The sequence below is a fragment of the Homalodisca vitripennis genome, chromosome 4, assembly GCF_021130785.1.
Source record: "Homalodisca vitripennis isolate AUS2020 chromosome 4, UT_GWSS_2.1, whole genome shotgun sequence".
In the NCBI taxonomy this organism is placed as follows: domain Eukaryota; kingdom Metazoa; phylum Arthropoda; class Insecta; order Hemiptera; family Cicadellidae; genus Homalodisca; species Homalodisca vitripennis.
In genome coordinates, this window is record NC_060210.1 from 198,657,015 (window position 1) to 198,682,225 (window position 25,211).

A 25,211-nucleotide genomic window follows, 5' to 3' on the forward strand; every position below is an offset into this window, starting at 1 on the left:
CTACTGTCAATAACTGTATAGTTACAGCTACAGTACATGTAGTTAAAGCCTTTGCATTTGCTCTATACTAAATAATTTTAGTATCCTCAATCTAATTCTGTGCCATAAGGCATCTGCTGCAGTTAAAGTGTTATTATACTGTCAATAACTGTATAGTTACAGCTACAGTACATGTAGTTAAAGCCTTTGCATTTGCTCTATACTAAATGATTTTAGTACCCTCAATCTAATTCTGTGCCATAAGGCATCTGCTGCAGTTAAGGCATTAATTATTATTACATGTCATGATTTTAATCTGTAAACGTAATCTGTTTCTTATATTATTGGCATTAATGGCATGTTTGAAATTGTATATCACACCTTTTATTTATACTATTATAAATGTCTTGTATCACTACTTTTGTTTGTTATCGTCTTAAGCAACATCTTGTCATCTGTTCTGTTTGTTTGTTGTGCCTGCTTCTACACCGAGAGAAAAAACTACTGAATTTTTTAACCACACAATATCAAAGATTTGTAACTTCATTTCTTTCATTGTTGAAAATAAAAAAAAGTTATGATGGTAGTTGAGTATTCATTTCTCAGAATTGTTACAAATAAGCATTTGCAGTTTAAATGTTTATATTAAATAAGGTCAGTGTAGTAATTTTATTTTGTACCAGTTGTATTCTCTGGTTGACAAGAAAACGTTGCTCACAGCCTACTTTTTTTTCAAATATTGCCAAATGATTTAAAGAATGAAAATAGTTTTAAGAAATTCAAATCAAATTTAAAGGAGTATTTAATGGAATTGGCATTATATTCACTTTAAGAGATTTTTATGAGTTAGTTAAGTTATAACATTGTAGTTTAAATTGTACATTGTAATCCTAATATATATTTTTAGTGGTTTTTTTCCTTTTTTTTAATGATGTTATTTCATGTGACAGCTGTACACGGATAAATAAAGAGAATTTAGATTTAGATTTTTACTCTAGGATTATCTCTAAAATCCTCTCACTGAGTTGCTGCTTGAGGCCAAGAAAGCACAAAAGAAGACTGGAGAGTTATATTGAACAAAAAAGAAAAACAATTTTTTTTTTATGAACTCTCCTGAGAGTAAACAATCTCTACAATCTAAATCATCAAAACATGGCTTATTTGCAAAATTATTAAAAATGAGTGATAAAGTATTTAAAATCTGAAGGAAAATAATAAATATTTTTATAAATATTATTTTATTAAAGAGTGTTTACAAAATATATACATATAAATGTAAATGCTAAGTCAGTCCATCATGTCATAATCGTCTCTCTGAAACAAAAAAAAAGTATTTACCATTAACACTTTCATTTTTTAAAAGAGGCAATTAAATTTATTACTGCATTAGTTTATGATAATGGAAATAAATAATTTCTCTGAACTAATAAAATTAACACTCACCATTTCGTTATATTCCATAATATGTTTCTTGATGGCTGACGTGTTTACCCACGTTACAAAGTCTTCCAGATTCCTACAAATATAATAGATGTGTATTAGTGTAAAGCTACTTGACAACCCAGTAGCATTCTGTTTTAAATTAATTGTTAGACAAGCAATCTATTTCACTGTTGCCAAATTTCATCTTGGAATCAATTTGACCACTTATGAATATACAAACAACATTTTTAATAATTGATTATATAGGATTACTGGTTTAATTTTTATAAACCTTTTTTTAAACATTGTAAAAGATTTGAATTATAAAAAACCAGATAAATGTTATAAAAAGTGTGGAACTTACCTAGTGACAAGAAATGCTGGATCCTTTATCACTTCTGTACCGACTCTGACATGACCCTGTTGTATCAGCTGAGTGGCCATCTTGACCGTCTGAGCCATCCGGAGCCTCACCATGACCACAGGCAGTCGTCGCCTGCAGAATGATGAGGCTGTTACATCATCGCAGGACTCCAAGTTCCACTTGGTGTTGATCAGTCCCATGATGTATCTGTACAATTCATCACAGGTCATGGTAAGAGTTGGTTTTGAGAGAAGCAAGCAAAGACACCTCTAAGCAAATATGTGCCTTTAGAGGGATATTATAAATCTCATTATAAGAAGTTAATACAAAAATAAAAATCTTGTTTTAGTAATTATTTATAAAACATGAGCTTATTAAAATAAATATTAATTGTAAACGGTTGGAACTTTATACAACGGGTACTTTGGACAATCAACGTTCCCAAAGTTAATTTTGACATCTTGTTCATTTAGAATAGGATCCTTAGGGTTTAGTTTACTAGGGCACTACTAATAAGGTTTCTATAGTCCATGTCAGGGAAATGACACCTGAATAGTAAAATTTTCGATTTTACAAATATAGATCTATAAAGCAAAAGAAAGAGTAAAATGCTGAGTGCAAGAATCACAGCCCACATGCAATTTCCTTACTCTGTGAAAACTTGCTAGTTTTTATAAAGAAACTTGTTAAGTTAAACTGCTGAAATACTTTGGCCTTGCTATGGAGATTGAAGCAAAGACAGTCAAGTTAAGTAAGAATCCGCTTTGTGGAGTGTGTACTAAAAGAGTCATGAATAATTCAGGGAGTACAAATAATTCTGGAGGAGTTATGTGAGAGGGAAAATGCTTAAGGAGGTTCTTAAGCATGCACTATGCACTTTGTCTGTGCAGGGAAAGGAAAAAACATATTTTTCATTTTCTTAAGGCGAAAAATGTAACTTTGTATGTGATGTAGGTTAAAGGACGAGAAACATACAAGTGCTGATGTAATTGTTTCGCCGACTTAACAATCCTTTAAAGAAGGTGACAGCGTTTCGTGTGATTGCATCTCGCATTTAAAAATTGTAACTGACCAAATTTTGATTTAACACAAAATCAAAGTGAGTTACGCAATCGTTTGAGGATTCTTAAAGTAGAACATGTTGTGTTTTCGTCAATAATTATGAGTAACCACACAGAGGCTATTGGTGATGTTTTAACTAGCAACGTTAACTAAACTTATTCCAGTGTTTTTAGTCTTGATTTGACTTCAGAAGTTAATAACTTTGACAATCAGTCATTTACTTGCAATAGCAGAAACATCCCAGTACTGCCGACCAATCTTGTAGCAAGCCAATCTATCCTGATTGTCAATGGGGAGAACAAGAAAAATAAAAAATCAGTACTTAATAGCGTCTATGTAAATAAAAAAAGAATACCTGATTTGGAGACTAAAACACAGTTTTGTGGCCAACAAAGCATGAAGGAATATATATAGGCAATATACATACATACAAATATATATATTTTGAACATGCACCATAAGCTGAAACCCCAAAATAAGCTATCATACCCAAAATCCATTTTAGTTTTCAACCGATAAGTGAAAGTGCACCTTAGCAAAGACCACAGGTATTTTAACTGAGATGTTTCACTTCAGTTTATATAATGAACTGCATATTTAAAGGCACTTTGTGCTTGATGGATTCTGCACATTCTTGCTCCATAATGCCTGTCGACTAGACACAAGTTAGAGACAAATCAAGTGGATATGTTTTTGGCAATGATTAAACTTCAAAACATAATTACTACATGATCCTGACCAAAACAGGAGAATCAGGCAGAAGTATTCTAGCTGGAAAGGCATTACAGGCAGGATGAATTAAATTCTTTCTATTCACCACTTTGAAAAGCAAAATAACCATTACTATATCATTTTATTGAAGTGGTATGAAGGACGAGCAATGACAGAGATATGGCCAGAAGAAATAGCTATAAAAATAGTTTTTTTTATAGTTTTAAGTTGCATTTAAGCTACACTGCACTCAGATCAAAATTACTAATCTGCATTTTAATTCACACTTCAAAAGAAAGTAACGTAAGATTAGAATATAAATACATTCACTCAAATATTATTCTACTCATATTTCAATATTACTGTTCAATACGCATGGTGATTTCTGACATTAGAATAGCAGAAAGTTCTTAAATTCAGTAATTTAATTTGTTGTCTTCTACTCTCAGCCATCAAGTGACAATAAAATAATGTTAAGCAATTTTCATTGTTTGATTGATTTTTCGGTGCTATCTATCTATTTTTTTAAATAAGACTTTTTTGTGTCATTATACAGCCTTTATTAAAGAATATTATTAATGAATTCATTGTTTGATCAAACACTAGCAGTTATCTGTGGCGTTGCACCTAAAACAGGGACACCATGTTAGCGTATTATTGGCATTCTAAGCAGTCCAGATATCAGCGATAGTCACTGAAAGCTATTCTAATCTCTTTATTTATTTGGATTTAATTTTAAAGATGAGGCCCTGAATTCGGAGAGCAAAACTGTTTTTATAAGTAGCCTAAATCTGAAATTTTTCGAATTTCTCTCCAAATTTTCATGAAATTTAATTGAAGGCCAGTGTGGAGAAATCAAAAGTCTAAAGGGAGATTTAAATTGAAGTCCTTAGCTTTTCAGTTAACACACTTATGATGTAAAAAATGATGGCATTTTACTGTAGTTGCTCAAAAACGTAATACAAACAAACCCAGATAAAGAGAAGCTTCAGCACATAACACGACATTTATAAAGTGTAACTGACTTTGACAGATGGATAACAACAAACATATACAATCACCTGTTTATACATGTACAAATTATTATACTTATAATTTCTGACTTTGACAGGTGATTAAAAACACATTTTTCTATCTGCTGATTAAGCCAAGTCCATAAATATAATGGACAATGGAGAGTTAATGGAGTCTTCGAAGACCAGGGGGGCGTAGCCTGGAGGGATTTGCGAAATAGGGAGAACCTGTTTGTTAACTAGAGACCCTAAGTCGCCAGACCTGACTCCGTGTGATTTTTCACAGTGGGATAATATAAAGGAGACTGTGCATGCTTCAAAATTTTGACGAACTCAGAAACCTAATTAGAAATGCATTTGAACCTGTTAATAACAATAAACCTTTACTGCTAAAAATTTGTGATTCTGTTCTAAGTCATATGAAGTGTATACAAAAATAAAGGTAGACATTAAAAAAAACTGCTATAACATTGTATGGTAATACGTAAGTAATTTCATAAAATGAGTTTTCTTGCATAAAAGTGTTTTATTCAATTAACCTATAACACCTTTAAATTTCTCTTCTGGGGAAACTGACATATGTACCACCCTGTATATCAAGCACTTTTATAGTCTACTAGTCTCTGCTGTTTAGGTGTGAGAATATTGAAAGCAAATATTATACTTTACAGAATTTGAAATCTTCTTCGATTCTTTTAACAGTGATATGGTTACTAAAACTGTAACTACAGCTGGGTGAAGTAGTTACAGTGTCATGGATGACTACATTTAAACACTCAGTTGTAATTCAAACAACGCTCAAACTACATACAAGTGTTATTCCAAAAGTAACTGCAGTTTGGTGTTAAAGAAACACCTAATCAGACAAACATATTTTATTATTCTTCCATCTGAACTTTAGCTAGCCAGTGACAGTGTCATCACTGAAACGTTAAGAGATAAGTCACAATTTATCTGAATGATCATACATTGATCTTCTCCAATTGTTTCGTTGATCTTGCTGACAAGTTCATCACTCTCCACAATTTATCTGAATGATCATAGATTGATTGAGAAACATTGATCTTCTCCAACTGTTTCGTTGATCTTGCTGACAAGTTCATCACTCTCCACTGATAGCGTGCCACTCCTTTCTTAGTCATGGGCGTTTATTTCTTCAGTCCCTTCACCCACGAAAGACACAAAGTTGTCTTGCTGTGAAAAACCTGATTGCAGCACACGCTTTGCATTTGGGAGGGGACCCAGCACACATTTTGTAAAGCTATAGAAAATGAACAAGAGTTCGTACAACCTTTTAACTTACACGACTAGACGCTGACTGACCAGCTGCCACACACGTCAGTGTATAAGAGTGTATTCCCACTCCTAGCAGCACTGTAAGCAAATTGTTTACTTGGCTGTGTGGGAACGTGCATTGTCGTGGAAAAACAAAATTGTTGAGCTCAATTTTCCCCTACGCTTGTTTTGCATCACTCACTGTAGCTTCTGCAATGTTTCACAGTACCTCTCTGTGTTGATTGTTAATCCTCGTTCAAGGAAATCAACCAGAATCACACGCTTAGCATCCCAAAAACAGTTACCATAATCTTTCTCGCTGACAGAGTTTGGAGACATTTTCTTGGTGATATGTGTGCCCCGTTCCATAGACTGCATTTTTGTTTCACAGTTGACATGCTTCACACATGTTCCATCACCAGTAATAATACAATCAAGAAGTTCCATGTTTGTCGTATTCATCAAGGAAAGTTAACGATGCAGAAAGTCTTTGTTTTTTGTGATCTTCAGCAAGGATTTTTGTAAACCCACCTGGCACAAAATTTGTAGTACTAAGCTTCCCTACAACAATTTCGCGAAGTAAACTTCGTGAAATTTGTTGGAAATGTTCCGAGAGTTCAGTCATTGTAAAATAACAAACTATTTAATTGATTTTCAACATCAAATCTTCAGTAACTAGGCTAGGCCGACCGCTACGACTATCGTCATGAACATTAGTGCAGCCATTTTTAAAGTCAATATACCACTGCCTTACTCTGCTTTCACTCATTATTCCATTTCCATAAACTTCACACAGTTGGCAGTAGATTTCAATTGGTTTATGATTTTTTCCAGCAAAACCCTTACCACTTAACGCACTTCACAAGTGCTGGGATTTTCAATTGCAGCACACATTTTAATGATACACAGTGAGTAAAGTAAAAGAGATACAGACCGCCCGCGACTACGGCTCGATGCATACTGAACGCCAGAGTGTTTTGATACCAAGATGACGGCTGTAGCCCCTGGAATAGACACATGGAACAACTTCACCATTCCCAACTTAAGAGTAGAACACAGAAGCCTAACGAGTCTTTACAGGAGTTTGAGACTGACATAGCTTGCCTTGTGAGGAGTGTTTACCCATCAGTAGATTATGACGTCTACGAAAGTTTACCAGTGGAAAAGTTCTTAGGACGGTCTTCAAGAGCCAGAAATATCAAGCTCGCCCGCCCTTAAACTCTCAGCGAAGCACTGGCACAGGCCCTAGAATTTGAAGCAGTGAGGCAGTCTGTTTGGGTCCATGGACAAGTGAGGGTTGTGGAAGCTGAAGATGTCTGCCACCATCGGTAGAGGAGATCGTCAAGAGTGTGATAGAGATTAAAGACTAGAAGTAGCCAGGCTTCACTAAAGGCACTTGATACCTCTTCGTTTGACTCGAAAGCAGTCTGGGAATGCAAGAATACTCTGGTGGAGCTGACTATGAATAACAGAGTAACACTCGGTTGGGTGCCGGGCCATAAGGCCATTCATGGAAATGAAAAAGCAGATATCCTTGACAAAAAGGGAGTGGAGTCCATAATGGTGGGGCCTGAGCCAGGTTACGGGATAGCTTTCTCCAACAGCAAAGCTCTTGAAAAAAAATTGGGAAAAGAGGATAAGAAACTTTAATTGGAGTAGAGCCTCAGGATTAGGACAATCTAAAATGTTTATCCCTCTTTATGCTAAAGGGTGGGCATCTTTCCAAGATCAAAGTAAGGAGGACATAAGATAATATTAGGGATGTTAACAGGAGATTGAACATTGTACGGCACATTTGTACGCCGATGACTGTCAGTTGCACTTGGACTATGATCCTGGTTCGGTGCCTGAGACCTTCACCCATATAAACTCAGACCTTGAGAACATCAGTAAATGGTCTGTTGACAATGGGTTAAGGCTCAATGTAGGCAAGTGCACTGCCCTTCATGTCATCCCGCAAAATCTGGTACGGGCCTTGACGGATAGAGGTGTGGGGATCGCTCTTGATGGTGAGTTTTTGGCAGTGTGTGACCAGGTCAAAACTCTCGCCATCTTGCTTGATAGCAACCTAACTTTCTCTGATCACGTCACTAATGCTATCCAGCGTGCTCTTGGCAGATTAAGAGGCCTGTACAGATTCAGAAGTCTGCTACCGGAATTCGCCAAGCTTCAGCTTATGCAGTCGATGGTCTTTTCTGTCATTTACTACATTGCTATCATGCTTACAGTAAGAGCATCTTGCGGAGTGACGTCGATCGCATTCAGAGACTTCAAAACTAAGCTATTAGTATGTACGAATAACAAACTTTACAGTTTTTAACCACTGCATTATTTTTAATTAGCCACTCGATTTTATTGTACCTGTTTAAATTAAGTTTAGTTTAGTTTTTGTTATCCAGTTTTTAAGGCATTCAGTGACGAGTTGTTCTGAAAAACAGTAACTGTACTGTGAAACGCTTGTAAATAAAGGCATTTTTATTTATTTAGATGGCTCCCTAAGGAAACATCTTATGAGGGTGGGCCTTAGCAAGACTGACGAATGTAGACTCTGCGGAGAAGAGGAGGAATTAGCAGAGTATATTTGGTTAAATTGTCCTGCCATATAAAAAATTTGGAAAAGATTCTTGGGAGCATATCTCCTCAGCCCCAAGGACATCAGAGAAATGAAATGAAATGAAAAATGTCTCATGTGTGTTATGAGAGAACAGGAGCCCTCAAATCTAATCGGCTTCTATAAAAATCTCAGTTTCTGAAGACACAAATATAAGTAAGGGGGGCGCAAAGGTCCTTTCTAGAACTAAGCACGGGGACAAACTGTCTTTTTCCCTTAGGATATAAAGAGACTAGAAGAATGGAGATAAGATGCTGAGTTGTGGAGAGAAGGGTCACCTCTGAAATAGGTATTGAAGTGGATCCAAAGACCAGAAAATGCAGGAAAACTGAAAATGGTTAATGGGGAATATCGATCTGTGGACTAAAGGTTTCAGGTTCGAAGGTAGTTGTGGGAATGTTAACTGGGAGCGCCAACAGTCTTTACATCAATAGTTTGGTGAATGGGAAACCGAGAAGACTCCTTCTAGATGCCACCGCCACCATGACTATCCTTAACCCTAGCGTTGTACCTGTAAGGGGAAAATAGATCTAACAACCTGGACGTTAAGGACCGTAACAGGACAAGCTACACAGGTCTACGGAAAGACGATATATATATATATAAATGTAGGTATTTCTAGATTAACACTCATAGTTATAATAAGCCACATAATCTTACATAATGAATAACAGTTGCATTCATTCAATCAGGGGTAATGGCCGTAGCCTGTTGTCGAGTAGAGTAGGAACAGTGTTCGGTGATTGATATAGATGTGTTGACAGGTTTGGATAGTGATTGTAGTTTTAAGTTGAACTTTAATTCAGTTATAGTGAACTTTAGCCTCCACAATGCTGTTAAAACATTTAAAATCCCAAAACAGACTCAAGACTCGAGAAATCGTGTTAACATGGCTACCTGCTAGTTTTTCAGTGATAACAGTGCATAGTTTTTTTGTGAAATGTTGGATATTACCTGCCTGGGATGGGGTTAATTTGTGTTTAGTATGGACTACATTGCTCCTACTCCATGTTAAGTATATAATTGTACTCACTCATTTGTCTATACGTGACATTTTCTTGGTTTAAATTTCTTCATACTGATTTCATTTTCTTGTTTTATCCAGTATTATCTATTGGATTCATACTTTATCTACGTCATAGAAAAATATTACAACTTTATTTAGAACCTACGTCAACTACAACTATGCATATAAGTAACTAACAGTCTGACATTTGGTCTGTCGTCTGCTCCACGCCTTTTTTTTCTTTATGCCACTGCCTTCTAAATTCTCACCAACCTTCTGCTCTTTTATCCATACTGTAACTAATTGATCTCGGCTTATGCCATTGTCACCTGCGGTGGATCGAGTAGCTGTGGGTGGCCCTGGCTGGGTCTCTGATCTTTGGTATTGGAACTGTTTTGCCTTTTTCCATCAGCATGTCATTAATACCCGATCCTTTGATTTGCATAGTCTGCATGACTAAAGTACTTGATACTGAAAAGGCTCTCCAGTGTGACGGTGGATGCAACAGGTGGTTTCATTCTGCATATATGAATTTATCGGTTTCCGCATATCGTAAATTAGCTGCTGATACCAACAAAAAATGGTTTTGTGGACGGGCTGATTGCTTTGCTCCTAACTGCCACCCTCTTAACAGACTGTCCACTTCACTTGATACCATCTCAACTCAAATGGCCCAAATGCTCTCCAAACTTGATAGTTTGGCCAACATGCCTTCGGATGTTGCGTCTATTAGGAGTGAATTGGTTGCAGTAAATGAAAAATTGGCTAATTTTGAACCTCGTATTGTCGAGGCTGAAAAGCGTATCGATTTGCTCGAAGAAGAGGTAAAAGCCCTACATCACGGCCAACCTAGCACATCCAGCATTGAGACAATAATTGAAGAAATCTCTGACAGGAATCGACGCTCTCTCAACATTATACTTTATGATCTTCCTGAGAATAATGGTAGTCGAGCTGCTTCCCGAATTGAACATGAATAATCGTCTTGTTTCCTTGTTAGTTGGCAGCTTCTGCACATCTTACCAGGATGCTACTTTCAAATCCATCCGAATCGGTAAACCTGCCGTGGGGAAATCTAGGCCTCTCAAAGTCATTTTTACCGAGCCTAATGTGGTCTTTGCTTTTTCTAAGAACTTTGATAACAGTATTCTGTATAATCTTGACCCACTACTGAGTAAAGTGAGTTTTTCACGCGACCGTACTGCTGCTGAGAGAACGAATCTCTCTGAACTGAGATCTTTGCTTAAGGAGAGAACTGATAAGGGTGAGACTGATCTCACCATTAAATATGTAAATGGTATCCCCAAGATAGTTAAGCAATATAACAAAAAAAACTGAGCGTTGGGAGTAGCAGTCTTTTGGTTTATTACCAAAATGTTAACGGACTTCGAACGAAACTTAATGAACTTCGCAAGGCTGTTACTTCCTGTATATATGACATACTTATCCTAACTGAAACCAACTTGTTCTCAGACATTAGTGATCTGGAATTGGGGCTTACTAATTACAATGTTTTTCGCAGCGACCGTTCACTTCATACGAGTCTCAAATCTAGTGGTGGTGGTGTCCTCATTGCTACCAAGGAACACTTGCATGTGAATGTTATTATTACCTCTGTTGTAGACATTGAATCTGTTTTTCTTCGTGTTGGGTCCCTTAATCCTGTATTGATTGGAGGAACTTATATCCCTCCCCAGCAAAACTCCGTAGTCTATAGTAAATTCTGTGATGCTGTTGATGAAGTGATGTCAGTTTGTTCTAATCCCCATTCTATACTCTTCGCCGGTGACTTTAACTTACCGGATGTGAATTGGACTGCTCCTGATCTTGTTGCTGTTGGTGGGAGTTCGAAGTGCCTTATTGACATGGCACTCGCTTTTCAGCTGTCACAGGTTAACACTATCAAGAATGGGCGTGGAGTTATTCTGGACTTGCTCTTTAGTTCCAACCATTCACTAATTGTATCTCCCGCTCTCGATTCTATATTACCACAGGAATCTGCCCATCCTGCTTTATCCTGTGAGATCCCGATAGTCAAGATATCGTCTCTAAAACATATGGGTTCAATTCGAGACTTTCGACGCTGCAACATTGAGAAGATCTTCAATGAACTTTACCATGCATTGGGTCCTGTTTCCTTCCATTTTCCGGATGTCATTGAGTCTTTCAATAACTTTGTCAATACCATTCATGGAATCGTAGTAAGGAATACACCTTTAAAGAAAACCGGTAAATCTAGATTCCCTTGCTGGTTCTCACCGGAGTTGAAGGACTTAGTAATTGGAAAGAAAATTTGTCACAAAAGGTTCAAATCTACTTCCAGCCCTAATGACTACATCGAATTTAGTCGTGTTAGAGATCTTTGCAAAGAGTTAAGCTCTCAGTGTTTCAGTAACTATATCAATTATGTTAATGGTATGATCCCTCTTAACATCAGAGCTTTTTGGAGTTTCGTTGACAGTGTCAGGGGTTCAAACGGAATCTGCGGACACCTACTACCTGGATAACAGCTCGGCGTCGTCGCCAGAAGGCATCTGTAACCTTTTCGCCGAGCATTTTTCTTCCGTTTATAACTCGTCTCCAGGTCCCATTCCTCAATACCATTATCTTTCGGAGATTAATATTTCTTCTTGTGTTCTCACTGAGGGTGACGTAGAGCGTAAACTTGCTTCTCTTGACCCTTTCAAGGGAACCGGTCCTGATGAGATACCACCGATGGTTTTGAAGCATTGTAGTGCCCTACTTGCACCTCAACTTACTGTGCTTTTCAATAAACTTCTGGAGCAGGGAATCTTTCCTGATAGCCTGAAGTCCAGTTACGTGGTTCCTATCCACAAATTATCTACGCTGACTAATGTTCGTAACTATCGGCCCATTGTTATTCAGCCTGCCCTGGGCAAGATTTTTGAGTCTCTCGTACTTGATCGCATTAGTTTTGCCTTCAGGAGTACTCTTGTTCATGGGCAGCATGGCTTCGCACCTGGTGGGTCTACAGTCACCAATCTCGTTCTGTATCAAGACTACATTTTATCTTCTTTTCAAAACCACAGTCAAGTCGACAGTGTTTATATCGACTTCTCGAAGGCTTTTGACACGGTCAGCCATGCACATCTCTTGGCTAAGATGGAGGCTTATGGTGTTTTGGGCAGCCTTCTTCAGTGGTTCCGTTCATATCTTTCAAAATCGGTCCATGACTGTAAAATTTTCTGGTGCCACCTCCCGACCTTTTCTTGCTACCTCTGGCGTACCACAGGGTTCCCACTTGGGTCCCTTTTTATTCACTTTATTTATCAATGACATCATTGACTGTATCGATGTTGAATATTTATTGTTTGCTGATAACATAAAAATATTCACATCCGTTTCAACCCTGCAGGATTGCTTAAAACTTCAACGTTGCCTTCTTGGATTGGATGATTGGTGTGTGCAGAACAATCTTAAGTTGAACATTACTAAATGCGCAGTCATCACCTTTCACCGCTCCTCCGCTCCTATACTGTTTGATTACATACTCAATAACTCTGCTCTCATTCGTAAAACTTCTATTAGAGATCTTGGAATCGTAATCTCCCACAGTCTTGGCCCTGGATCCCACATTGATGCCATCACCACTAAAGCCTCTCGTAATCTGGGATTTCTGATCAGAACTTCAAGAAGCGGACTGAGTGTTGCAGCTATGAAGTTTATCTTTACTGCTCTGGTGAGGTCAGTGCTTGAATATGGCAGCGTTGTCTGGTCGCCCTATCAGGTTGGTCATATCCAGCAGCTCCAAAGGGTCCAGGATCGCTTCTTGCGGGTGGTTGGAGTCAAATGTGGATTTGAGTGCGGAACTGTGCCATTGGAGGATTTGGGGATTTCCTTGGGTTTGAACTCGCTTGTGAAGCGTAGACAACTTTTAGATGTGGTTTTTCTCCATAAACTAATTAACGGAGACGTGAATTGTCCAGAACTGCTCAGGCGGATCGACTTCCGAGTGCCTCATCAGACCAGGTCCCTTCACACTTTCTGCCGTCGTGTCTACACTACCAATTATGTACATCACAGCACTATCCCGAGACTTCACAGACTTGGAAACCTCGTCTCCTCCCAGCATGACTTTTTCAGTGATAGTGTTATGCACCTGAAAAAAACATTTTCTTTTGTTGTAGACATTGACACCTGGCTCATAGTAATATGTGTATATATTTATTCTTTCTATCTTTTCCTCTACTCTTTTCTATATGCATACATTTGATTCTTTTTTTCCCCTTTTATTGTAATAAATTATTCCTATGTAGTATATGTGTAAGTGCAGATGGATGTATAATTGATTGTATAATTACTGTTACTATTTATTATTGTTGCTATGCTATTATTGTTATTTTCTATATAGTCTATTTTAAATGTTATTGTTATGTTGTAGCAATTTATTTTGGCATTGTTAATAATCTATAATGTGGATCATTTTCATTAGCTTATTGTTGGATACAAGAATATCTTATTGTTTTTTTCCATGTACTAATGGTGTTACCGTAAATAAATAAATAAATCAGGCAGACAATGAAAGCAACTTTGAATGTTCAGAATCACACAATTCACTTGTTTCAAATATTGCTTTATTGATCCCGGATTGGGGAAGACACATGTGCTGGTAACACGCCGAGAGGTCACAATGCTGAATCCCGAGCCAGGCACTGGTTAGTGCTCTATGTTTAGCCACACTTTATCCCACAGATATTGTTGCCATGATCTTTACTGGTCCCTTTACTAAGGAGATAATACATTTCATTACCTTTTGTTTATGGCAGCACTGAGTTGAATACCTGTTTGTTGGAATGTTTCGTGATTGTTTTCGATTGTCAGCTGCTAAATGCGAGGTTAGGTGTGTTGTTTGTTGTGAGATTGATCGTAATGTGTGTAAACTACTGAGTGATTCTGTTGTTGCTTTGTTATTAGACAGTGATTACGAGTGCAATTCTGATGTGAGGTAGGTGTGTTGTTTGTTGTGAGATTGATCGTAATGTGTGTAAACTACTGAGTGATTCTGTTGTTGCTTAGTTATTAGACAGTGATCACGAGTGCAATTCTGATGTGAGGTTAGGTGTGTTATTTGTTGCGAGATTGATCGTAATGGGTGTAAACTACTGAGTGATTCTGTTGTTGCTTTGTTATTAGACAGTGATCACGAGTGCAATTCTGATGTGAGGTTAGGTGTGTTATTTGTTGCGAGATTGATCGTAATGGGTGTAAACTACTGAGTGATTCTGTTGTTGCTTTGTTATTAGACAGTGATTACGAGTGCAATTCTGATGTGAGGTTAGGTGTGTTATTTGTTACGAGATTTATCGTAATGGGTGTAAACTACTGAGTGATTCTGTTGTTGCTTAGTTATTAGACAGTGATTACGAGTGCAATTCTGATGTGAGGTTAGGTGTGTTATTTGTTGCGAGATTGATCGTAATGGGTGTAAACTACTGAGTGATTCTGTTGTTGCTTTGTTATTAGACAGTGATCACGAGTGCAATTCTGATGTGAGGTTAGGTGTGTTATTTGTTGCGAGATTGATCGTAATGGGTGTAAATTACTGAATGATTCTGTTGTTGCTTTGTTATTAGAAAGTGATTAAGTGTGTAATTCTGATATCAGTGATTGTGATGGAAGTAAGGAAGATGTAATTATTTCTTGGGCTCAAAAACCATTTGCCAATTCACAGTTTGTGCAAGGATGAAGAATATGAAAATATTTTTATACAGTGTATAAAAACTATCAGAATTTCCTACTAAACAAGACACTTGATGAAATGTACAGCAAAATAATAAAAAAACATTACTAATAATATATTATTTTATTTTGAGCTTATTATTCTAGATATATGGTAAACATTTTTATTTGGTAAAAACACTGTCATATCTTAGGTAAAAAATGTTATAGTTAGAAAAAATATAATAAAATAATTTATTACAGATATGGTATTTAGTATATTTAATGAAGATTTTACTGTAAATACAGTGGTGAAAAACTTAATACTCCATCTTTTATGGATTTTGTTTTAGAAAGCTTTAACTAGTCTTGCATAATTTCCACAAATTAATTGCTGCAGAGGCCTCAATAAATACTTTTTCAAGGGTTTGTAAATCATTGTCATTTTGAGGCCAATTAAGTTTTTACATCACTGTATTTACAACAATGCAGTAAGCAAAAAAATACCAAAACATACAATGATTGTAAGCAAATCTTTATCTTTTGCTTAAAATATTGGCTGCAGTACAATAAGCGGCCACAGAAATTGAATACAGTAGAACCCCTCATATCCGGCCTCGGTTTTACCGCACCTCGGTTTATCCGGCCACTTCTCGGAAGCCAATATCGAAATTTATTTACCACGGCTTGCAGACGCGCAGTTGCACGCACTAGTCTCCCACGACTCTTGCGTTATTTTGGTGTATCTATTTGTTTACATTTTCCTGTGTTGTCCTCAGTTGAGCTAATAGGTTTAACCTGTAAACAGTTCGTTGATTATTTCCAGTGCGGTTAGTACAGTACAGTACAATTGCTTTGTTTCGTCAAGTGCTGTGTACTGTAGGTTGGTTTATCCGGCCGAATCGTTATCCGGCCAGGGGCTCGGTCCCGTGGTGGCCGGATATGAGGGGTTCTACTGTAATTAATATTTCCGGTTATCTAAACTACCAAACAAGGAAAAACCTAAAAGTTTAACCGATTCACGTCATCAAATTATATTATAGTTATCTATGTTTTTATATCTAAAAATAATAATTTAATGATGAATTTCAAACTTTCTATGTATACGAGTATTTATTAAATGTAACAAACAAAGCAGCATAAAACTTACCTTTTTGAAGGTTAAACGTGTCTGACAGCTTGTGATGCAAATAAAGCATGCTCGTCACCATTACTCAAAAAGCACACAAGTGATTTTACTTTCTTAGGATTAAATTTAAACATACAAGCAAAACAAAATAAATGGAAATAATATAATTTTAAGTAACAATAATTAGAATGTTTTTGTATTCAATAGTTTAGAAATTCATAATCGATAATTTGGATCGCTGATACAACTGTCAAGGTCATTGGAGCCAAGAAATCTTGATGAATTATTGCGCTTATGATATATTTAAATTTAATGCAACCTAAACTTACAGTTTCTCCAACAATGAAGCACTTGAGTCCGTACGAAATGATTCACTTGGGTCGATTTCTTTTATTTTCCTGGCTACAGTTCTGATCTCCCTGGACAGTTTGTTATATCTGAAACACAAGAGGCATGATTTAATGGTAGAGATTAGCCTACCAAAACTTACAAAGTTACAGTGTTCTTAAGAACAGAATCACACTCAGAAAAGTTATCTGTAAACAATTTATACCTCAAACTATCTCTGCAGGAAGTGATTGGTTGAGTGTACATCTTGCTGCTAAAATGGAGGAAGCATATAACAAATTTGCCAAGAAAGTGGTCACAGGTCTGGATGTAATTTGCCCAAGGAAGAAGACAAGATCCAGAAATAAGAACAACTAAATATTATTTGAGAATTGTAAATTAAGAAGACAAAAAGCAAGGTTCGGCAAGGTATGAACTAATAGAAGCTAGAAATGTTGAGTTCAGCCAATTTCACCTTCCGCTCAGTGCATCATCTGATAATATATAACAGTAGTTTGAGCGAGCTAGTTCTAACTACGCCAGAGGAAGTTTTAACTGTAATTGTCTACTGGATTAGATGAGATCTGACCAACAATTCTAAAATATTGCTCTGAAGATCCCCACACCTGACACCATGTTAACAGGCGTTTTCATTAATACACAAGTTTAGAATCTGTACACAACAATACAAACATATATTATAAATCAGTGACAATGAGCAGGATGAACTTTAAGAGAGGCTGTAACAATTCCAATTGTGAAAATGTGGAACGATGCTGAAAGCAACAGCATTACATACAGTAACTAAGTTACTTCTACTTAGTTCGATAAAGTGACAGCCAATAAATGAATGATATACTATTGAATATAATATGCTGTATCAACACTTTGCACTGACCAGTGTAATAAATAAATCATTAGAAGAAAGTTCACTTCTTAATGCATTAAACCTAGCTTTTGTTAATCCTTAAAAAAAAGTGAAGCTCCTAAGACTAGTTAATGACACAGGCCTTACATGCACACCCCAAATTGCCCCAAAAAGGAATTTTTACCTTGAAAAGAATAAAAACCATTGTTGACAACAGCATATTTCAGACTTTGTCAGACACTATCATACATGATCTAATTGCAGTCTCATCTATGGCAAATATGGAGAGAGTTCTGATTAAACAAAGGGTTAATAACGATCCTTGCCAACCTACAGCACATGGAAAGAAGCCGAAATGTCTTCAAGAAATTAAGTGTTAATTAACTATGTAAAGAGTGTTTTAATACTTCAAAGTAAAGCTCTAATCATATGTTAAGTTAACCCAAGTACTAGCTGTAGACCATTGTTTATAACCCAGAATATCATGACTGTGGTTAATCTATATATTTTTAATGCCATTATGACTATTAAGGAAAATTACGAGAGAGCTTAATACTAAGAAGTGGTGTCCATAGATATAATACTAGGAATAGAATGAGTCTTATTGATATTCCATACAAAAGGCTCACTAAATCTAAATCTAATCTGCACCACCAAAGTATTATATTTTTTAATAAACTTCCAGGCTCCGCTCAGACCTTACAGACATAAAAATTTAAAAACAAACTGACTGTTTTCTTTTTAGCAAACCCATTCTGCAATCAAACTAAGTTTCTTGCCTTATCTCAGAGTGACTTTAACCAATACTTCTAATGCATGGAGTGCTTGCTTTTAGTATTTATCAATCCTGCATGGTTTTTACATAGCCTTTGGTTTTTAGTTTCAGCCATGTTTGTTTTTTAGCTTCTACTGATTAAACCTATTACATGTATGCTACTTGTAAAACAGTTAATAAAGTTGTCTATGGGCTATTGTCTAAGGATCATGACAGTTGAAAACCTGTACATAAGAGATGTAATCTTATGCGCTGACAACTAAATCCACAAAAAATAACAATATCCATGGATATCAAACAAGACACGGATCTCACTTAGTAACCCTACTATACCGTATGACACTTTTTGACAAAAAAATCTGACTTTACTGGCAGCAAACTTTATAACCATCTCCCAGACAATCTACAGATACTGACTAGAAAGACTCTGAAGAATAACTTAACAAACTGGCTTATCAAACAACCAGTCTACACTTTGGAAGTTCTAACATTTAAGAGATTAAAACTTTTGTAAACTGTATGATCATAATATTGGCACTTTTTTTGGTTATTCTACTACCTACAGTCATAGGATTTCATTTCAACATGAAGATCATACTGTTTACTACAAATTGATGCCAGCCTCATTGCTGAAAGGTTAAACCTAGGCATGGTAGGACGTAATCAATGACATCTCTCAACGAAATGCTGTGTGCGGGTGCGAAAGGAGCATATAATATGTACTGAGAAAAAAATAAAATCCGGACAGTCGATCTAGGAGTGAACAACTTGTTCAAACACAGAATATCATGCATATTAAGCCAATAAACCAGGGGAGCAGATTGTGTCCCTATTCTTTCAGCAGATTATCAATATTTATAACCGATTGTTTTGTAATATCTATAATCTTTTGATATGTTTGTAATCTATTGTTTTGGCAGCCCCTTATGAAAGTACAACTGATTCCTGACTATTCAATAATATATAAAGGGTGCAGATTCACTTAACACAGATTGTTGATACTACGGCCGCAGTATAATAAGAGGCCACCACCCCAATAGAATCATAGTGTAGGCTAGCAGTAAAAAGTAACTAAATGTTTTGTTTGTTACATTTTATATATATACCGTACAACATAGATAGTTTTTGTATAACATAATTCGTGTCAACATTTCTGTTTCTATAGTTTAGATCAGGGGTGCCCAACCTTTTTTAACCAAGGGCCACATTGTAAAGCCTTTATGGCCAGGCGGGCCAACATCCCAGGGGATTTGGAACCCAAAACAAAACGTATTGCCCGGGGTTTGTTCCAGAAATCTTGTGCAAAATATGAGTTTTAAGGTTATTTGCCCCTTGTTTCCTAATTATTGTAATTTCTTATTATTTATTAGTTGTTAGGTAAAGGTTTATAATATATTATGGTTTTAGCTTCTTTTAGTAGAAATAAATATAAACCCAGACTTTTGGATGTTTGCTCTAATTCTGAGGGAACAATAAAAAAGTTACCAATAAATTGAATACATTGATTTTAATTAATCCTACTAGAATACTAACATACAAATTACCACCATAAATGACAAAAAGTGAGGTTGTTTTGTTTTACATATTTTAAAATCAAAATACCAGTATTGACAAAAAGTTCAATGAGATGCTTGGAATTGCTTAGTGCTCACGTAACGAGTGGTGACCTTGAGTTGGGTAGGGGTACGTCGCCGCACCGCGCGCTGTGCTTTACGCGGGCTCTATTCGCCAGCCAGCAGCCACCACCGTAGTCGGTGAAATCTGTCTGCAACTACTTTACTTCTTTCAACACTCATACTCCACCAAATGAATACGGCTCGTTCTACGTGAAATCGGCTGGACAGCTTGGTTCTCAAAATTTTTATTTATTTAATATTTCGGGTAGGGTCCAATAAGCGGACCCGGTTTTTTATATCGAAATTGGCAAACGATATTACTTAATCATAACCATCGATATAATCAATCGATACTGATAAATTATTTTTAACAACTTAAATAATCTATATGAACAGCTGTAAACACTTTCAAATAATACAATTAAGGTAATATATTTCACGTAACATTGTGTATTGAAATGGCCGTCAATCTTAGGAAGCTTCACGAAATTGCTTTAAAAGACGATAAAATATGTTTTTTATGGCTTCAGGATGTTGGGTTAGTACCTAAGAATCCATTATGTGATATTTGTGGAAAGGTAACAAATGTAACTGTCAGAGGAGCTAACATGGTCGTCTTCAGATGCAAAAAAAGAAGGTAATGGTGGACACAACTTTAGTAAAAACGTTTTTCGTTCTGTTTCATTTAGTTAAAGTTATGAGTTTCCCTGATTTTGGTTATGTTCATTTATTATTTGTTATCATTAAATTCACATTTTAATTTAAACATATATGATTGTTATTACTTTTATATCGATTGATAGTCTATGATTCGATATGCGAATATTAGGTATCGATGATTATATTCTTCGATATAAAAAACCGGGTCCGCTTATTGGACCGTACCCAATATTTCAAATGCTTTTAAACAAATTTGGTTGTTTTGGCAACAAGGCGGGCCACATAAAACTGACTCGCGGGCCGTAGGTTGGGCAGCCCTGGTTTAGATAATCATAAATATACTATTTTCCCACTAACCATCAAGCACCAAGATATCTACTGTAGTACATGTCTTGAACTACTAGACGACAAACTGTCTAGTCTAGTGATAATACATAGACTAATAATCTTTATTGCTAATCTATAGATTTTGAGTATGCCTTCTACCCAATATGCCTTGCCTAAGTGTGGCAAGTGTGTAAAAACCACTAAATAATTAGGCCTAAGCTTTTTAATCTACAATAATCACGTTCAAATAGTAGTAATCAAGTACAGTTATAAAGATAAATTATGAACTTACTTGGTATAATCTTCACGCTTCTGTATACAATATTTTCTCATAACCTTAACTTCATGAAGATTGTTATCCACTTCCCAAGATATAAAGTCAACTTTTTTCAATAGCTTCTGCTCGTGAAATTTAAGTTTTCTAACCATTTTTAATTACAGTTGTTTCTAATACTTTGAAAAGTTTAGTCAACTATCAATTGGTAAATACCCCTCTTGGAATCTTCCTAACAGTGATGGTGTTGGTGGCACATAAACATAACCTCAACAAAACACATCCATAATCCATATAAAATACTAACAATAATATTACACTTACTACCAAGTACCAACCCAACTCTCACATGTGTGGTTGCTAAATTGAATGGATGGGGGAAGCAAATCATAGAGTAAGAAACAAGATTTCAGAGTTCAGATTTGTAATGTTAAATCACAAACCATATACAAGGTACTCATTTCTGTTATAAATAAAACATTTAAGCCGTTTAAAGGCTTTAAAGCTTGTCTGTTGTTAATAAAAAAGTGTGTTGTAACAGAGATATTAAACAAAAGTTTTAAATTATTTAAAGATTATAATTAATTGTAGTAAAAAATTTTAATTTTATTACCGATAACACAGTTACAAATCGTATAGATGAGCCTAAACTTGGATTCTCCTACAATGAATTTTAAACACGTGTATGTTTGTATCTTGTATATACATTTTTTATTGCTGGCTTTTATGAAGTGCTCATTACCTCATTCGTAAACAATCTAAATCTGATTTTTCATTTTAAAAGTCAAAACTTACTTAAAATAGGGATAATTGACAGGACAACACTTAGAAGCAAATTAAATCTAGTTTTTTTTTTATTTAATTTTTAATACAAAATTTCAAGCTAAGTTAATACATTGTTGACACTTTTCTCAGTAAACACTAATATAGAAAAATGTTTGTTTTGTGTATAAGTGTTTTATACTTATAAATATATAATAAATAAAGTAAATAATATTAATAATCTATCTAGGAATATACATTCAAATCATTTAATATAATCCTTTTCTTGTTTTTTTCTGTTTTTGAAATGTCTATAAAATGGGCTAAATTTTAACGGGTTTCGCGTTTCATCAAGATTTCATCACGAAATTTCAAAGATTGTTAGTGATCCAATTCGTTTAAAATAAGGTTACGTTTTTAAGTGTCAGCTCGCAACAGTGGAGGAACAGTGGTAGTATTCTCCTTCGCAACAGTGGTAGTATTTCTCCTTCCATCCGCCTCACAATGGAAGTGGAAGTCCAAAACAAGCTTCCCTTTTTGGATGTGTGTGTATTAAGAGATAGGGATGTCCTTAAGACAACTGTTTTTCGAAAGATAACACACACAGGAAAATATTTAAATTATCAATCCAACCATCAAAAATCTGTCAAAGAAGGAGTAGCCTACTCGTTGTTTGATAGAGCAAAGAGCTTGCTTGTGCTCAGATAAAGATGGACTAAAAGAAGAATTTAAGAAAATTGAATCGGATCTCAGAAGCAATGGATACCCTCAATTAGTAATTAATAAGTGCAAACGAACCAGAAGAATCATTCCTGAGTCAGAAAAACAGATTTGTGATAAATTTGCGTTTATGTCAATCCCTTATGTGCCGGGATTATCGGAGAAAATTAGAAGAGTAGGTAGAAAGTACAACATTAGAACCGCGTTTAAAACACACAACACTCTTAGACAAAGTCTCGTAAAAACAAAACCAAAAAATGGCACACAGGATTCCAAAAACTGTGTTTACAGTATAAAATGTAGCTGCAATAGGGAATACATAGGCGAGACAAAAAGACCACTAAACGTAAGGATAAAAGAACACAAAGAAAACACGAGAAAGGGTTTTACAGAAAAGTCAAAAATTGCACACCATTGTTGGTCCGAAGACCATCATATGAATTGGGATGAAGCCCACATAATACATCGGGAACCACATTTCTTCAAAAGGAAATTAATTGAGGCAACATACATTCAATTGGCAGACCAACCAATCAGTCAACCATCAGTCGAGATTAGGCCGCTTTGGTTGCCAATTCTAAAAAATGAACTAAAGAGAAAACCAAAAGTATCAAACGGATCGGATATTTGTAATAAACCAATGCGGAGTCACAATATGGTTTTAAGAAGTTCATCTCGCATGAACCAATAATAACGAAAGGGCCCATTCCTGTTCCCCTTCCCTTGTATTTCCGCCATCTTGTTTTAGCCAGCCGTCACGATTGCCATTGGCTAGTCCCTCTGGTCAGTCGTAGGTGGTCAGTAGACGAGTGAAGACGCATTGTGACCTGTATTCCGTAGTTTACTTTTAATGATTAGTGTTTTGTATAGTTTTGTATTAAGTGCATGTCTTTAGTGTTAGTGAAGTTGACAACAACATGTAGGTTGTGATTCCTGACTTAGGCGTGCCACAACGCTTTAGTAAGATTTGTTTATTTTAACTTAGTTTGTAATTATGTATTAGGTTAGTTCTTTACCTGAAGAAGAGATCAGATTGCAGATCTCGAAACGTAGTGTTACTGTTTTCTTGTTTCACTGAACGATGGCAAATGTCCGGAAAAATCCTGTTTCCTTCACAGTGGAGGAAGTTTGTGATGAATGAATTGTGATATTACGGGGTTTTTGCGAGTTCTTCTAATGGATGGATCATAAAGGCATAACAAGAAATCGTCGTGAACGTAAATGTAGGTTTTTATTGGAATTTAAAACATTCCATTTGAAATATGTTTATAAAAATAGTTTAGTAGTGAGAAAATACGCCTTATCACCCAAGGTTAAATTATTCTTCATATTTCAAGCCCCAGCATCCAATATTTACGAAGGGTTTGTAATTAGTTGATACGTGAGTGTGCCAAGGTTTTCACGAGTTTTCGCGATTGGTCATGAAACGTGCAAAGAATTCGTTTTAGGCACATCTATAGAATTTATATAGGACCAAAATTAATTGGAAATTTTAGTGTTTTAACAACTCTGAATGTAATATAAATTCTTATTAAAATACCACAGTTTTTTTTGAGATTTCGGTGATTAGATTACTATATTTTCAACCTCATTTTTTAGCGAGCGCCCTAAGAAGTACCGGTACACATGTTCCATGTAAATCAGTTCCGTAGTTTTATACATCTTGTGACGAATAAGACCATTGTATTTAGCTTTTATGAGCTTACCCTAGATAACAATGAAAATAGACGAGAAAAAACAGTGAATTATTTTGATACAAAAATGTAGGCCAGTTTGTTTGGCAACGAGTTAGATTCGATACCGAGAGTTCCTATAATCTCCGTGCTTCATTATACAACAATAAAAATGTGTAATATTCATCTTATTAGTTTCAATTCCAGATAAAAAGGGTAATCGATGTTGTGAAAAAGATGCTGATAAGATATAGAATGTTTTCATAAATTACATTTGATCATAATGAATAAATAAGTTAGCTTACTCAACAACAAAAGCTACAACAGGGCAACAGAGATTCTAAAATGTCATATATAAATTTCCATAGCATTAAAAATTTAATCGTAATGGTTGTTTATATAGAACTTTTTCAGGTTTTAAAACAGCTATTTTTAGTGTAATATTTTAAAACAAATTTTCGGATGAGTGTCCTATGACTCCCTTTCTACTTTGGGGGGGGGGGGGGTGTGTTGCATACTCCACAGAAACCTGGTGGACACCTCCTAAACATAATGCTTGCCCACGCCACTGATAATTCATGATATTAGTGATATATCTCTATATGTTTTTTATCTTCTTTATTTTTGTTGGTTTCAGAATAGTTATTATTTCTGTTTCTTTCCATTGTAAGGGCATTTCTACTTTATTGTTCCATATCAGTTTGGTAAATCTAAGTTGTGCGGCAGGCTTACCAGGTGTATTGCCGCTTGCAAAGTATGACCCCTAGTTCCTGTCGCATCAATGCCTGTATCGCCACTGCCCACCGACACTACTCCCATACAGCTCCCTCCCGTTCCTGTCCTGTCTCATTCATCTCCACTACATGTCAGTGAAATCAGACCTTCCAATCACTCTTCTTCATCCAGTCCAACTCAAATTCATAGCAGTTTTTTATAACCCAAAATAAACAATTTTTCT

General features: G+C 35.8%; 1 protein-coding gene across 1 annotated transcript; it reads right to left on the reverse strand.

Moving 5' to 3' along the window:
- Positions 1-1,198: 1,198 nt before the first annotated feature.
- Positions 1,199-21,417, reverse strand: LOC124360873 (U3 small nucleolar ribonucleoprotein protein IMP3). Its single transcript, XM_046814845.1, has 5 exons — positions 21,117-21,417; positions 16,581-16,688; positions 1,766-1,972; positions 1,423-1,495; positions 1,199-1,293 (listed from the first exon to the last, which is right to left on the reverse strand). The coding sequence occupies exons 1-5, from the start codon at positions 21,251-21,253 to the stop codon at positions 1,267-1,269; spliced, it is 552 nt and encodes a 183-aa protein (XP_046670801.1). The 5' UTR covers positions 21,254-21,417; the 3' UTR covers positions 1,199-1,266.
- Between the last annotated feature and the right edge of the window lie 3,794 nt (positions 21,418-25,211).